The sequence below is a fragment of the Aulostomus chinensis genome, chromosome 2, assembly GCF_037954235.1.
Source record: "Aulostomus chinensis isolate RoL2024-O1b breed Wild chromosome 2, RoL_Achi_v1.0, whole genome shotgun sequence".
NCBI lineage: Eukaryota > Metazoa > Chordata > Actinopteri > Syngnathiformes > Aulostomidae > Aulostomus > Aulostomus chinensis.
Genome location: NC_141321.1, coordinates 34151361 through 34166695, shown reverse-complemented (window position 1 = coordinate 34166695; position 15335 = coordinate 34151361). Strand labels below are relative to the sequence as shown.

At 46.2% G+C, this 15335-nt stretch overlaps 1 protein-coding gene across 1 annotated transcript in view; it reads left to right on the top strand.

Moving 5' to 3' along the window:
- Positions 1 to 15335, top strand: part of adamts18 (ADAM metallopeptidase with thrombospondin type 1 motif, 18) — a 69652-nt gene that overhangs the window by 34380 nt on the left and 19937 nt on the right. The window contains exons 11-16 of the mRNA XM_086196347.1: positions 469 to 564; positions 1842 to 1990; positions 11129 to 11301; positions 12169 to 12299; positions 13228 to 13351; positions 13626 to 13870. Of these exons, the coding sequence (XP_086052473.1) occupies positions 469 to 564; positions 1842 to 1990; positions 11129 to 11301; positions 12169 to 12299; positions 13228 to 13351; positions 13626 to 13870 (918 nt within the window). The remainder of the gene's footprint in view (positions 1 to 468; positions 565 to 1841; positions 1991 to 11128; positions 11302 to 12168; positions 12300 to 13227; positions 13352 to 13625; positions 13871 to 15335) is intronic.

The following is a 15335-nucleotide window of genomic DNA, read 5'->3' as shown; positions in this document are numbered from 1 at the left end:
CTGTGTTTATGTCCCTGATGGGCTTGTGTGGAATGATTGCAGGCTGCTGTGGCTGTCAGCCCCCTGCTCTGTCAGAAGTACACCAAGACAGAGATTCAAGCACACACAGGAGCCCCGTCTCCGGCTCTTACCCTGGTTCCCGTGGCTGGTTGCTGTCGGGCGGGTTGCCAGAGTCTGCTGCCTGTCTCTGGACCCCAGCTCTCCCTGTACACTCGCTCCCTCTCTCTGTCTCTGTTCTGTTGGGTCAGATGACAGATACAATTATAGCCCGTTTCATTAAAGAACTACAGTGATGAGACTTGACACCGAGGCTTTGTGCGGAAGCTTATTGCCGTTTATCAGGGGGCTTATCATGCGGTGTGATGGTGGTCCAGGTGCTGTTCTTTCAGGGAAGATGAAAGAATACGTGGTCATGCAATATTATACTTGAAAGACATCCTGCCTGTTTGTGTGCGTCTCGTTTGACAGGACATCTGCAAGTCGCTGTGGTGTCACCGCACAGGTCACCGGTGTGAGACCAAGTTCATGCCGGCTGCAGAAGGCACGAGCTGCGGTCCTGACATGGTGAGGAAAGGCCTTCATGTTGCTTAGAGGGATGACAGCAGCTGAGTCTTTGGTTCTGCTCGCAGACGGACTTTTGATACGCACATGTGCAGTTGTAAGCAGGCTGGCAGTGTCTGATCTGCATGACATTAATAACTGAGGGGAGAGTGCCAAGCCCAACTGGGTCAAATCATTCATGTGCCACCAAAGAGAATCCAGGGACACTTTTACAGATTAAATGAGGAAAAACTTGAATATTATCAAGCAAATGTCTGGTTCCCTCATCTCAGAATCTGGAGGATTTTTGAGTGGGTTCTCAGGCAAATGGGACAGGGATCAGGGACTCCAGATCCGAACCAGATACCAGTACCAGACTGAAAATAGAGGAAACGCCTCTGTTTTTTTGCTTTCTGTATTTTTAGGTAGAAATGATGACACAAGAGGTCATACTTGTGGGAGGTGACAATCAAAAAGTAGCGGCAGTGAAATTTACTACTTCTGCAAGTGGACGAGTATAATTTTTGATTCATTTTGAATTATTTCCTCCTTTCACACTCTGCTGTTCCTCCTCTGAGCAGAAGCGACCACAGCCGGTCACAAAATGAAGACTAGCTTTTTTCAGTGTGAAATAGTGGTGGAGGTGGCTGTGACCTACCCCCTGCAACCCTTGTGCCATTCACTTTAATGCTATTCCACACATTTTCTAGGGTGAAAGAGTAATTCCATCAAATACATGTGTAATGAGGTCAGTGGCAGAAGGAGCTGTGCCAGCACCTTCCCAGCACCAATTCTGGTCGCGCCTCTCAAGTAAATCTGTCAGTAGTTTTTTTTTTTTTCGATGCCAAAGATATAATAAACATAAATTACCCTTTCACTTGAGATATTGGCACTTTCCCCAGCCAAACTAAATGTTTGAAGGTATGAAAATAGTTCAGACTGGATTACATTAAAGTGGCCACTTAATTTAAATTATTGCGTTAGTTTCCTATTGTTGCTTGTACATGCGTGTACGTACCTGAATGAGCGTTTTAGCAAATCAGATCTCCCAGCCGGACACAACTGCACCCCTGCACATGTCAAAAGATGGTATTTAGAGAGAGGACAGCACATGTGTGTGTGCATGTGTGTTCTGGCTTACTAGAGAGCCTCTGTGTCCAGGTGTGGTGCTGGGCGCTTGTCCAAACCAGGAAACCCAGCCAAGATGCTGCGGCCGAAGCACGAGGATTGATAAGAGAGCTATTTATGTGCATTCTTTTCTCTTCTCCTCTTTCATTTCCACTTTCCTTTCGTTCCTCCAGTGGTGCTGGCGGGGTCAGTGTGTTAAATATGGTGAGCACGGTCCAAGAGCCATCCACGGCCAGTGGTCAGCCTGGTCCCAGTGGTCCGACTGCTCCCGAACCTGTGGAGGCGGGGTCATGCACAGGGAGCGCTCCTGCACCAGTCCAAGGTATATACACACTTACAATTTTATTGATGTAATTTATTACCTCCTTTTTGACGCTATTAAAAACAGGCCAAACTTCTGACACAGTGATTCATGTTGTCATGTGGCTGCTTCTCCAATTAATAAACGTGCTGCAGCTCTTGGGGCCTCATAACCCCAAATCTTTCCTTTCACAATACCTGAAAGGGTTGTTTGCCAGGTTGCTGTCAGCAAGCAAGCACACACACACACACACACGCACATGCACGCACTTGATAAGCATGCTCATCAGTCAGCTGACAGTCCAGACAGACAGACTATCTCTCCCCATGCTCCAGACAAGAAACCCCTCCTAATAGCATGCTCCTTTCTGTGAAAGCTGCCAAGACAGTCAGCAAACGTCCCCCATTGCTGCTCACTCACACAAACATAATTCTACATAATTCTGCAGACCCAGATCCCACAGTGCATATCTTTGTTAGCGGAGTGCTCTGTGCATGTCATTACACGCACGTGAGAGGCTCTTCATTTTATGCAGTGTTTCATAACAGACATCTAAACCCTTGTTGTTATTCTTCATAACACTTAGGAGATTTATTAGAAGTTTTATTTCTCTTACACACAGTAGGTTTCAGGATTTATGATTGTTGCTCCGTCACTGTAGTACAACCACTTAATTGCCTGGCGCAGCTGCTGCTTGTTCCTGCTACACCAGCCCGTAAACGTTCATCCAGGAGGTCTGCAGTGGGCTTCACGGAGGAGCGATGAGGTTCCTTGTCATTTATAACATTTTTGCAAAGCACCTGTGGACCACAGACTGATTTCAGATGTGTCATTGTTAAATCACATTATAAACTCATAAAACAAGCAGCAATGAGAGGACCAAGCACATGTTAGGGTGTGTGTGTGTGTGTGTGTGTGTGTGTGTGTGTGTGTGTGCGCGTGCGTGCGTGCGTGCGTGCGTGCTCCATTGATCAAGGAGGTGCTGAAACCTGATAGTTTGTACTTTGCCCGTAGAAGTGGACTAAAGCTTGATTCATAACGTGAATCACACGTGATCATCACGTGATCTACGCTGTGGACGAGTGTTTCTACTTCTGTGGTGTCTGGCTGTGTTGTGTTCAACAATGGCGGCTGAAGTGGAACAAATAGTGTAGACGGTTTTAGCTCATAAAAGTTGAACAACAGTTGCATTTACTGAAAATTACTTCCTGTAACCACAAGGTGGCGCTATGAGTTGTATTCAGGTGTAGATGAGACTCTCATCAAACATACTGTACAGCCAAATATCTAACATGGCCACCTCCTCACCATGGTAACGCTGTTAAACTAGAACTCCCAGTCGTCATATTAACACATCACCAAGTTCTGAAGGCGGTTCTGACTGTTTTGGGATAGGTTCCTCGCTGGGTTCCTCCCTGACCCAGGCTCCGCCCTGCCACCAGGCGTGGTTTCAAATCAGCCTCAAAGCTTTTGCTCAAGCCGACAATCAAACAACCAAACAAACAAACAAACAAACACATGACCATCTTGACAGAGGAAATGATGACTTTGTGATTTTATTGATTTTGTCTCTTACAGTTGTGGCTTTCGTGATGTCGAGGTTCCTTAGAATAATGATGGTGGAGTGTGTATTTAGACAAGACGGGGATGACGGGGATGGTGGAACCAATTACCAGTGTTTGGCTTGTGGGAGCCGTGGCGAACGCACAGGAAACAAAAGTCAACACAATTTTCATCGCCTCTAATGCTTCTCCTCATTGTGTCTCCAAGTCACGACCAAGGAACAAATTAGCCTGTGTGATACAGCTTCTTTTATATCGTGTGAGGACATTTTCTGTTAGGATCGTATATCAGGACGATAATGAAGATGTCCTCATCTTCAAGTTTAAACACGCACTCGTGAAAGCAGCCACACGCGCACACGCACACACCACTAAAAGTTTCCAGCCATGACTAATGGAACCCAGACACCACAGAGGATATACGATTAGTTTGGATTGCACACTAAACTATTATTTATGTCTTTCATCCAGGAATTAGAGACACTAAGCCCTATTATGACGGCATGTCATTTCCAATCCTACATGCATGCAGAAAGTTCAAGTGCCATTGTAATGACATTTTTCAACCCCACCTTTTAGCCAAGAGGCCTGAACACATTCAGTTTCACACCATCCACAGCTGTCAGTCAAACACACACGAGCCCACACAGTCAGCACAGGACAGAATAACAGGTACGTGGAGACACTATAACGTGAGAGAACAGACAACTTGTAGAAAGTTGATGAAAACGGATCCTGCCTCGATACCAGCTGACCTTTCAGCACCTGGACTCATAACGTAGGTCCTACTAACACGACCCACTGCTGAACTGGAGCCCTGATTGGGTCATTGGGCATTTCAACAACTTCTAAGTTGTTTCAGTTCCCAAACTTGAAGGATACCCCCCCCCCCCCCCCAATAATTTCACTTCTCTGAAACATCCCAGTCACGTTCACTCGTGCTTGAGCTGGTATCGTCACCTCTTCTCTTGTCCTACTCTTCATGTCAACTTAATTAACTACAATTTAATTAACTGCCCATTTATTCCACTGATTGTATTTCAACTGCCACTGCTGCTTTGTCCTCTGTAAAGTCTCACTCGTGTTATTGTCTTTCATCAGTGGACACACTCCATTAAGCTCTGACGCTCAGAGACATGGACTGTGTCCACTCCGCTGGCCTCATCCTTGCTGACTCAACAGCCAGACGAACCCCGATGTGGCTGTTCTGTCCATCACGGCCGACTCATCTCCTAATCCCAGTGTGGGATCAAAGACGTCTTCTGAGGCTGATCAGCCCTCATATGATACACATTATACACCATGACTGGCTGACCAAAAAGGGCCACAGAGCCCTTTAAAGCAGGTTATCTGTCAAGTTCGTTTATCATTCCTGTGGCACTTAAGAGTGCTTTGTAGCAGCGGCTGCGATAAAGAAGGTTTATGCTGCTACACCCTACGTTTCAGGGTCAGTGGGACGTGGGGGAAGGAGCGACCGCAGGAGCTATCCACCTCAATGCTGCCAAGTTATGATTTCACTGTGAGAAGGCTTAGCAGATCGGACGCAAATGTGATGGGACGTAAAAACAAGTGTATGTTTGAACAGGGCGTCTGCTTTCCCTCCACCCCCCGGCACAACATACGCTTGCCCCGGCACCCCCCAGCTGTTACTGCGTATTCCTGAGTCACCTGGCTGACTCATGAAAATGCATGTGTCTGAGACTGTCCCTGTTAATCTCAGCGATTATTTGGGCAGGACCCCTCTACCCTTAATCTGAGCACAACAAGATGGATTAGCCTGAATTGATCTGCTCATCTCGGATGTCATCCACACCCCTCAGACTGGACCATGTCGTTCTCAAACCACGTCACAAAATACTGGAATTTACAGCATATTCAAACCTCAAGTTTCTCGCTGTTTGCACGTGAAAAACGTCAGTTTGCCTGCATTATGGAGATTAATACGAGTCCATATACCTGACACAAACAAATCACAGTTTATATCCAAGTTATTCCCCCTGTCTGGAATCCGAGAACCATCGCTTGGTCCTGTGGGGGGAAAAAATCCTTCAGCAAATTGGCAGCAAAGGCGCACTGAGCTGCACTGATTGATAAAGGAGCACGACAATTTTGGGCCCTTCAATCGCAAAAATGATGTGCATGGATCAGCTCCTCCTCACGCTGCTGGGACAGCGCTGACCCGTCGAGGTGAGATCTCTGATGCTAACAGCAGATCCCTGAATGATCCCCATGTGACTTTTTTGGCCAAATCAGCACCTTGACTAATATTAATGCTGGGAATACATGTCACGAAGGGTGTGCCTGGTCTGGCACTACTGGTGTTTCGGGCTGCATAGTTCCCTCAACTCTTAGAAAGTAGCCCATTTTTGGCCACAGGAAGTGGTAACCAGTTTAGTTCTAGAATCCTGGTTTAGGAGCTAAAATGGCTCCTAAACCAGGGTTCTAGAACTAAACTGGTTACGGTCGGTAACGGTTGGTACGGTCTTAGCACAATAGCAACCATGAGAGAAGTGGTGTGTTTTTTTTAGCTCCTCAAGGAGCTGTAGTCGTCGTGGTAGTTTTTTTTTATTTGTTTAAGGCTCAAATCTTAAGTGGTAATGGACTGGTGAGCATAAAGCCTGTTAAAGAAGACATGGATTATACTGACCTTACGCTTGAGAGGATGTAATAGGATGTTTTTAGACAGTTCTGCTGCTACGAGCCATCGGTCTCCATTAGCCCCAAGTTAAATACATGTGGCTGGCTCTTTCTGCATTCTGGAGACACAAAGAATTCTTGCAGGAAGGAAGAAAATTCTCCGTGACTCTAAAATTCATCTTGTTCTATCATCTTATTCTCATAATCGTGATCTCAGTGAGACAAACCAAGTGGAATTATAGAGCCAACAGTGTCTTGTGTATTTTCATCTCCTTTTACTGACGAGCAGCAACATTCTTAAAATTGCTTGTTGCTGCTTTGCACAAACTTCTTAAGTCTTAAGATCGGCAGAGCAAAACCTTTCCTTCTATGAGTTGCTCAAAGGTGGAAAATGACCCCCCCCCCCCCCCTTCATTCCCCGTAGACCACCTGCCAGATCAAACACAGTCAACCTAATCCTCACCAACAAGCCTAGAAGATTAGGGTCACAATCTTGACCTGGTTTTGACGGCGCACATTTTGTCACACACTCCTTTTAAAGGGAATGGGGCGTGAGGGTGACCCGTGTTTGGTGGAGTCTCCCGGTGGAACTGTAAAGTGGTTTTAAAGGGGTTGCGCCTGTGGCGTAGCAGCAGAATGTGTGAAAGGTAGAGTGGAAGGTGAGAACGGCACAGAGGAAACAGGTGACTCTAAGACAAGACTAGACATGGCGACCTCTGACCTGTAAGCCAAGCTCCAGTCGCCAGGCAGATTTGCTGGGACACTTAAGCATCCTTAAGGACCCCTAAGGGCTGCGTTGGGGTTTGACTGTTGAGACAGAGGAGGAAAGAACGAAACACAAACCAAAGGATTGTCATGTCTGGTTTCTGTCTTGGTCTGGAAGTACAGTTGTGGTGTTACTGGATGAGCCAGGGAGGACCATGGAAAAGAGGAAGGAGAAAAAGTGGAGGAGACATTCTATGAAACTCAGGGTCACTGTCTTCAGACAGCAAGCTTCTCCAAAACCCATCAACTGCATTCAGGTCCATTCTACAGTGAACCGCTGGTCTTCAGTGCTCCCCTCTGATCAGAAGGCCTTGACTGACAGACACAGTGTAGGGCTCTGCTGTAAGCACATTACCAGATGGGCTGCGATTGTCTGCCCCTCAGTCTTAATTGGATCAGGCTCATGAAAACCTAGCCCAACACCCCCCACTACCCCCAATCCACTCTTCCTCCCAATCGAGGGGAGGAAGAGTGGCATGGAGTTGATTTATACACACAAACCTTGAATGGAGATCCATCACTCCTGGCAGCTCCCTCGCCGTTTGATTGAGTCCAGGTCTGAAACGAGGGGATGAGCAGTCAAGAGCTGAAGAAAAAAAACAGTGGGGAGAAATGCATTTTTGCCTTCCATGGATGCTGACATTCATTCCGTGCAGACGTTTTCAAAATTGTTTCACTGGTGAAGGTGATTCAAAAGACATATGCCTCTGGTTGCATCGGCCCCCTGGTGTTTACTGTCTCTTCTCAGCGTTTTTTCAGATCCCTTGCTGACCAGTTTCATTGCACAGTTAGTGAATTATTTTTATGAGACATGTTTGATCAGCATGGTTTTTCGGGTGTGTGTGCGTGTGCGTGTGTGTGTGCGTGCGTAGGCCACTTTGATAAATATCGTTAATAGCTGAACTCAATTTTCTCTGCCGGTGGTTGTGTTGGAATGCCTGGCAGTTTAAAAAGTTTAAAGGCTGACATGCCACCCTAAGGTTGACGAACTGCCAAGACGCTCGTCTGTTCTGCAACAAGTGGCGATTGATTTTATCTCTGCGACGGCTTATTAAGCTCTGTTGCTCTCCTCTGGTCTGGAATCAAAGCCTCCAACATGCCCTGCAAGACAACATGAGCTTTCTTCTAGTGGATCCTAAACATTGAGGCCTGTTTTTTTTGGTTTGATGAGGGCAAGCAATGATACATGGGGGGTGCAACTTTAATCATTTAAAGTGGCAACACACTTGTGGCAAACCAGCTTTTTTTGTGTGTCAGCACTACAAGTGTGTTTGTCACTACACTGATCATGTTGTGCTTCAGGGCGATGCAGGACTGAACCACAGACAAATGAGCATCGTCGAACTTCTGGTTCCTCCAAGTCAATGTGTTTTTGCTCAAATGCCTGAAATCAGTTCTGTGCTATTTTGAGTTATTGGGATGTTTTGCTCTACAGCAGAAAATACATCAGTAAATACCAAACTTGTGAATTAACAAGATTTATGGGCCTTAAAACAGACGGTTGCTATTAGGTTGCGAGAAATACCCTCACAAAACTCATAATGGATAATAAACATCATCCCACTGAACAAAGAAGCAGCATGTTTGAGGTGGTGACCTTGAAGTCATGTGACTTTGGTGTAGCTCCTTCATAAGCTACCGTTAGCTTAGCACTGCTAACCGTAGCATTCAGGCTTCCAGCATCATCAGAGGGTTCATTAGTGAAGATGATCCTGATGAACTGAACCTGGACGATCATCAACTTCTGTTCACCAGAGCTGTTTTACTGGTTCAATCACCACAATCACATGGAGCGATCCTATTGGCTGCTGGGGGAGGAGCCAGGAGTTGACCACTTCCTGTTGGTGGGGGAACCAGGAGATGACCACTTCCTGTTGGTGGGGGAACCAGGAGATGACCACTTCCTCGTTCACTCCTATGATGCTCTATTGTTGTGGCAGTCAGGTGTAATGCAAAGCAGTGACCTGCCTGGGTAGGTAGCAGCGTGAATTAGTTGGTCTGTGGCGGCCGCCGATAGGAAGTGTTTTTTCACACCGCAGTCAATTTGGGTTGCAGGCTTGTTACCAGATAATAATAAAACTCACATTTCACCCAACACATTTCGTGTTGAACTCTAGCTGAGATAAAAACCGCTGTCATGTCTGCCTCATGAATATGAAGCTATAGCCAGCAGACAGCTTTCCAACTATATTTTATCTGATCTGTACAAAATTCAAAGTATGTAAAAAGTGGTCTTGTCTTTGCTATAATGGCATTAGGCATTCGTAGAGATTCCAGGAAGAAAACCCCACTCTGTAGCTTCTGTAGCTGCAGACTGAGCCAGGCTACATGTTCCAGCCTGTTCAGCCTCCATGCCAAGTTAATCGAACCTGCTGCTGGCTGCAGCTCCTTGTTTAACAGACAGAAATACTATAAGAGTGGTATCAATGCAGGAATAAAGTGAATAAGCACATTTTCCGAACTAGCACACGATTCATTTCCAATGTACTGCTCTCTACAGGAGTGCCTACCTCTGGGCAGAGAGATTTCCTTCCTAAGATCATCCACAGATGTGCAGACTATCAGTGCACATCTTGTAGAGTTAGTCGTTTAATGTGTAGCATAAATTTTGCAGTAGACACTTTTGTTCCCTGACCTTCCTTCATCCTTTAATGCTTGCTCCCACAAAACATGAGTAGCCCTGGCCTGCACATTATTTTTTTACTGTTTTAACAGGGAAAAAAAGGATGACAATAGTTGCGTGCTGGAGGACGGGGGAAGGGAAGCAACTGCAGGAGGAGAATATAATGAGCAGGACAAAATGGTAGAACTTGTGTCTTGATCCATGTTGAAGGAAATATAGGGATCCTGAAGTCAAACAAGCAATACTGCAATATTATATTGCTGTATTATAAGTAACTGCAGTAAAAACCCAACTTTTAGTAGAACCTATGGGGTTACAAGTAATATATACAATACTTGTGCCCCGGTTACAGCTGGAGGTCAGAGGTGGTGTGTTTTTGGGGTTTTCCATTTGAACGCAGGCATGTAGGACATCGAGGCAGCGTCTTGAGGAAATGTCTTCAAGTTTGGCACAAACATAAGCAGAAATTTCCTCTAGCACAGCATAAACATCCACTGGTCCTCAGGGATGACCTTAAAAACACCTCACGTCTCACCTCGGGGTAGTTTTACAAGGATTATTCACGTCTATCTGGATTGTTTCTCTGGCTGATTCCATCAGACAAGGCAGGAAAAGTGCATCGCCTCCTCCCAGCACTTAAAACACAACATTTGGTAAATTTACTGTGTTTCTGGAGTGCTTTTATCTTAATTGTGTCGCCTCATGACACTGATGGCTGAGGCTGCCATGCGAGGTGCCAAAATGCTCCTTAGAGCCACTGGAGGTTTGCAATCATGGTCTTAACCAAGGACACTTCAGCACGGCCTATAGGGAGGTGAAGGATCAAACCACAAACCCTCTGATCCACCAACATACAAAATTTGGTGTTTATTTGAATGTAGATGTTAGATCATAATTTTATTAATTCCTAACTTGGTGTAAGCTGCCATATTTACAGCTGTGTATCACCCAGGACACAAGTCTGACCAGGGCTCGCTATCGCTACCAAGGAGGGCACGTGTTCAGTGGCATTTGTCGGTCTCAGCAGCATTATGCTAAAACTACGATGCAAATTTTCTCCAGACTTGAGAGTGAGGCCTTGATGGAGAGATGGACTCTCCAAGTGCCCACGAGGTTTGTACTGCTGTGTCTGCAACCCAAAGATCTCCACTTTAACATCATAAAAACCAGACAGGCTTTGTATGTGAGGGGTAAGAATCAGGGGGAAAATATTTATCAGACTTATCGTTCCAAGTGTAACACCCTCCTGCCTGGACACCTCTGCTATACCTCCATACCTGCACATCAGAACTGCATTATGCCTCAGGTGGAATTAATTAAATGGATCATGTTATGTGCATGAACGCGCAGCAAATTCTGTGCTGTCTCTCAGTGCACTTTAGGGTCTTGATCCCTTATCAGAAGGTTTCATCTTCTCCCTAGAATCTCCTGTCACATCAGAGCGAAGTGTTCTCTCACCACAGGGATGTTCTCAAGGTTATTGACACACTGGCAACAGTGCGCTGGGAGTAAACAAACCTATCTGCTTCCTTCCTTCCTCTCTGTCCTCCCTGTCTGGTCTTGTCCATCTAGGCCACAGAACAATGGTAAATTTTGTTCGGGCTCCAGTCGTCTCAACCAGCTGTGTAACACCCGGCCGTGCCCACACAACGCCGTCGACTTCCGGGCCCAGCAGTGTGCTGAGTACAACAGCAAACCCTTCAGGGGCTGGTACTACAAGTGGAAGCCCTACACCAAAGTGGATGGTAAGGCGATCCGTTCAGGCCTTGAGTGAGGACTGTAAGAACTGTGTGAATTCCTATAAAGTAGGTGAGCGTGAGTGACGAAGCCCTCAAAAAAGCTCTTTTGTCAACTGATTTACAAGATCAAGTTCCTGTGTCCTTCCTTTAGAATGCTTAGGAATTCAGTGACTTTCTATCTATAAATAACACAGCGCATGTGGATTATGAAGACGTACCGGGATTTACTGTATCCCAGGTGCATAATGCGCAAAAAAGAAACCTAATTTTTCAAACACAACAGAGCAGCTTTAAACACACCCATAATTGCAGATCAGGTCAGGGCAAGCTTTTCCTGAATTCTGCTGAACTTTACTGTGCACTGCACTGTAGTCTGCTCGTCCAAATCTCTTTTATTAAGTTTTTTTTTGCAGTGCCAACTGCTGAAATGATTAGGGCCAAAAAAACTGCAGGAAACTGTCCCTCTGTGTAATAAGGAGAGAATAGATGTTCCTGTGGGCCAGCTTTGTGACACAGAGAGACGGAGGGAGAGGGAGCACAGTGAAGGACAGCAGCGTGTTTGGCCGCCGTCCCAGGCCTGTTTAAGCTGCTGATGAATGGGAGGTGATGTAGAGAGGAAGAGGATCTAAACTACCTTCTGGGACCCTGAGCCAAGTCACCTTCACAGACATTTATTTTAATCAAAGATGGTTGTAGAGACATGTCTATAACTGATTTGAACAACAAAATAAACCTGCAGCGCCTCATGCATACACCCGGGTGTGTTTATCGTCAGGTCCTATATTTTCCCATTCAGCTTTCAGCAGCTACTGTTTCAAGTCTTGCAGGTCACAGAGGGACGATAGTGAATCCGTGTGTGCACCTTCTCTGCAGATCAAGACATCTGCAAGCTGTACTGCATTGCGGAGGACTTTGACTTCTTTTTCGCCATGTCCAGCAAGGTCAAAGACGGCACCGCCTGCTCCGACCACAAAGGAGACATTTGTATCGATGGAGTGTGTGAGGTACCCTGGCTCACTTTGATTCAATCTGGGCAGTGAAACTTTGCATTTGGACTATTTTCTCCAGTGAGGCTCAGCATGGCATCATTTATTTAACATGACGGTACAGTGAGAAAGCTTTCAGAATCAATGGTGCATTGTAGTTTTTGGTGAGTGATCAGAACAACCTGCCTCTCAAACGGGGCTTCCCATTAACCACGTCCACAGGAAGTCTCAGACTTGTTCCAGTCATGCGGACGCACTCGCATCTCCATTCATACTACAATTAAGCTTCCGTGTTGTCTGGCATTCTTTGCATGTGGGGTCCAATTTAAGCTCCATCCAAGTTGGGGGCTGTAGTGTAGCACAATGCTGTTGGTCAACCGTTACAGAACTCGAGACGTGAAAACAATGGCAAAAAACGATGATAAAATGAGAACAGGACCAGTTTGGGGAGCCCAGTACACCAGGGCCAGGGATGCGAAGCGTCTCTGCATCATTGTGCTATTTAATTCTAGTTTGTGTTGTTTTTGTATTTTAGGCATTCCTTCGCAGAATAAAGATAAAAATGAGCTCTTCTCGTCATTCTGGTGCGATGCAGCTTTTATCATTTTTTTTTCAAGAGGTTATTGTGCTTGTTCATAGCACAACGTAACCTTAAACTGTCAGGTGGACAGAGACCTCAACAGCTGTGACCAGCTCTCTCTGCCTCGTAACACAGCAGTCCTGCGCATTTCCACAGCAAACACATCCCAGCGTTCATTGACACCCACAAATTAGTAAAAGCACTTAAACTAGTTTTGACTCGGCTTTGCTGTACTGGACGATTGCTTCACTCTCTCACAGTATTTTGTCTTTTCTGAATTATTTAGGACCTCAACAAAGTTAAAACTATCCTGCCTCCGTGTGTGTGTGTGTGTGTGTGTGTGTGTGTGTGTGTGTGTGTGTGTAGACCGTGGGCTGTGATCAGATTCTTGGTTCCAAAGCCTTGCTGGATGCCTGTGGAGTCTGTAAGGGAGACAACTCCACTTGCAAGTTCTTCAAAGGCCAGTACACCCTTCAGCACAGAGCTAACGGTGAGCTTCTCTCTATCTGAGTTCGTAGCATATTCTAAATTCTTCTGCTGGAGCATTAAACAGGGCCACGCTCCAGGCAGCACTTGTGTTCACTATGGACTGTTCCACTTCTTCCATATGCAGTAAAACACGTGGACAAAATTGAATCAAGTAGAGTTTTCCAGTTCTACAGTTCCAGCAAAGTTGCAGGGGCACAAGATAGAAACGTGACATAGAATTATGTGGGCTTGATGGAACCTGACTTTTCTTTCCTCTCTTTTTTTTTTTTATCCAGAGTATTACTCCATGGTAACGGTGCCACCTGGTGCGCGCAGCATTCACATTCAGGAAGTGGAGGTTTCTAGCAGCTACCTGGCTGTGCGCAACCTGAAGAGGAAGTACTACCTGACCGGCGACTGGACGGTGGACTGGCCAGGGAAGTTCCACTTCGGTGGGACTGTGTTTGACTACCAACGCTCTTTCAACAAACCGGAGAGCCTGTTTGCCGCTGGACCTACTAATGAGACGCTGGTGTTTGAAGTAAGCCGCCGCTGCTGGTTGACGTCCATTTATAGCAATTGACAGTGACAGGGTCCCTGGCATGTTTCTAGTGTCTGGACATGACGAGGCCTCGATGAAGAAACAAGATGGGGGTAGTGGTTGAGGGAACAGTGGTAGTTGTCTGTAATGCTGCCATGGGGGGGGGGGGGGGGGGGTAGAGTGAAGGTGTTATGTCACTGATGCTGTGTGGGTTGAAGGGTTTAATCTGAATTAAGTAGATCCTAGGAGGGGCTCAGAGAGTCTGTCTTGAACTTTGATTGTTCGGAGCTGTCCTCTCTGTGGGTGAGGGCAAGACAAGAAAAGAGGGTGAAGAGAAGAAGATGAAAGGTTCGAGACAGAAGGATTAATCAAAGTCAACCCCAAACATCACTCCATTTTTCATGTGGACTTTAACTGGAGACTATGGCATGTCAGTAAAATTTGGGAACTTGTCGGGATTATTGGCAAAATAAGCAATGAGAGGCAATGGGAAGTGCGTGGGTTCCAAATTAAACCAATCCCAAATTTGAAGTCATGTGCTGAGGGTGACCACCGCTGGGAGGGGCAGATACAGAGAGACGATCCAAACAATCAGTTCCCCATCTTTGATCAGCGAGATCTGTCAATAAATGCTGATAAACATGTGTAGACACTGTTGGATGTCGTGTTCTCGTCGGCCGGGGCAGGTTTCCCCTCCTCGGAGCCTATGAATGTCTGCCAATGTTACCAAGGCATGTATTGACTTTCAGGGGAATCTAGTTCCGTGCAAAACACTCCTAAATGCCGGTGCCGAACCTGAACAAGATTCCAGGATCCAGTCCTGAAGGCTTCGTGTGAGCAGGCGGGCACAAGTCACTCCCTATTTTCCTCTCGTGTTCTTAATTAAGCTTAAATTAAGCTCGTACATTGTGATTGTGCGTTGACTTCATATATCAGTGCAGCTATAATTTGCCCTGCGTTCTGTCTAAACACACAAAAGGCTTGAATGCTGGAGCACCGCAAACCAAATATAACTCATCTCCTCTATTTCAGGGTTTCAGGAACGGATGTCTATCTTTCAGATTTGCATGACAAGATATTGTTTCTTATGCAAACCTGTACTTAGTATAATTCAGGCATCAGACAGAAGGAAATATGGCACAGTCAGTCAAAATCAACTGCCTTGATTCCATGTGCTGCTGTTTTTTTAGTCCTGGCTTGAGTGTCAACACGATGGCTGCAGCCCCTGTGGCCGCTGACCTCAAATGCACAAACATGTGATTTCAGGTCGACGCTGTGAAAAAGTCGTAAAAAGTGTCCTTCCTTCAAGAGGCAGTGATGGAGGTAGACTCGATGCTAGAGGAGGATGTGTGATGGGTTACTATCAGCAGTGCTGGGGTGTTTGGGGGGGGGGGGGGGGGTCTTGCCCTGTCCTGAAGCAGTAGAAGGTGATGCTTGCAGACTCGCTCCCCACCCAAGTGTGTAG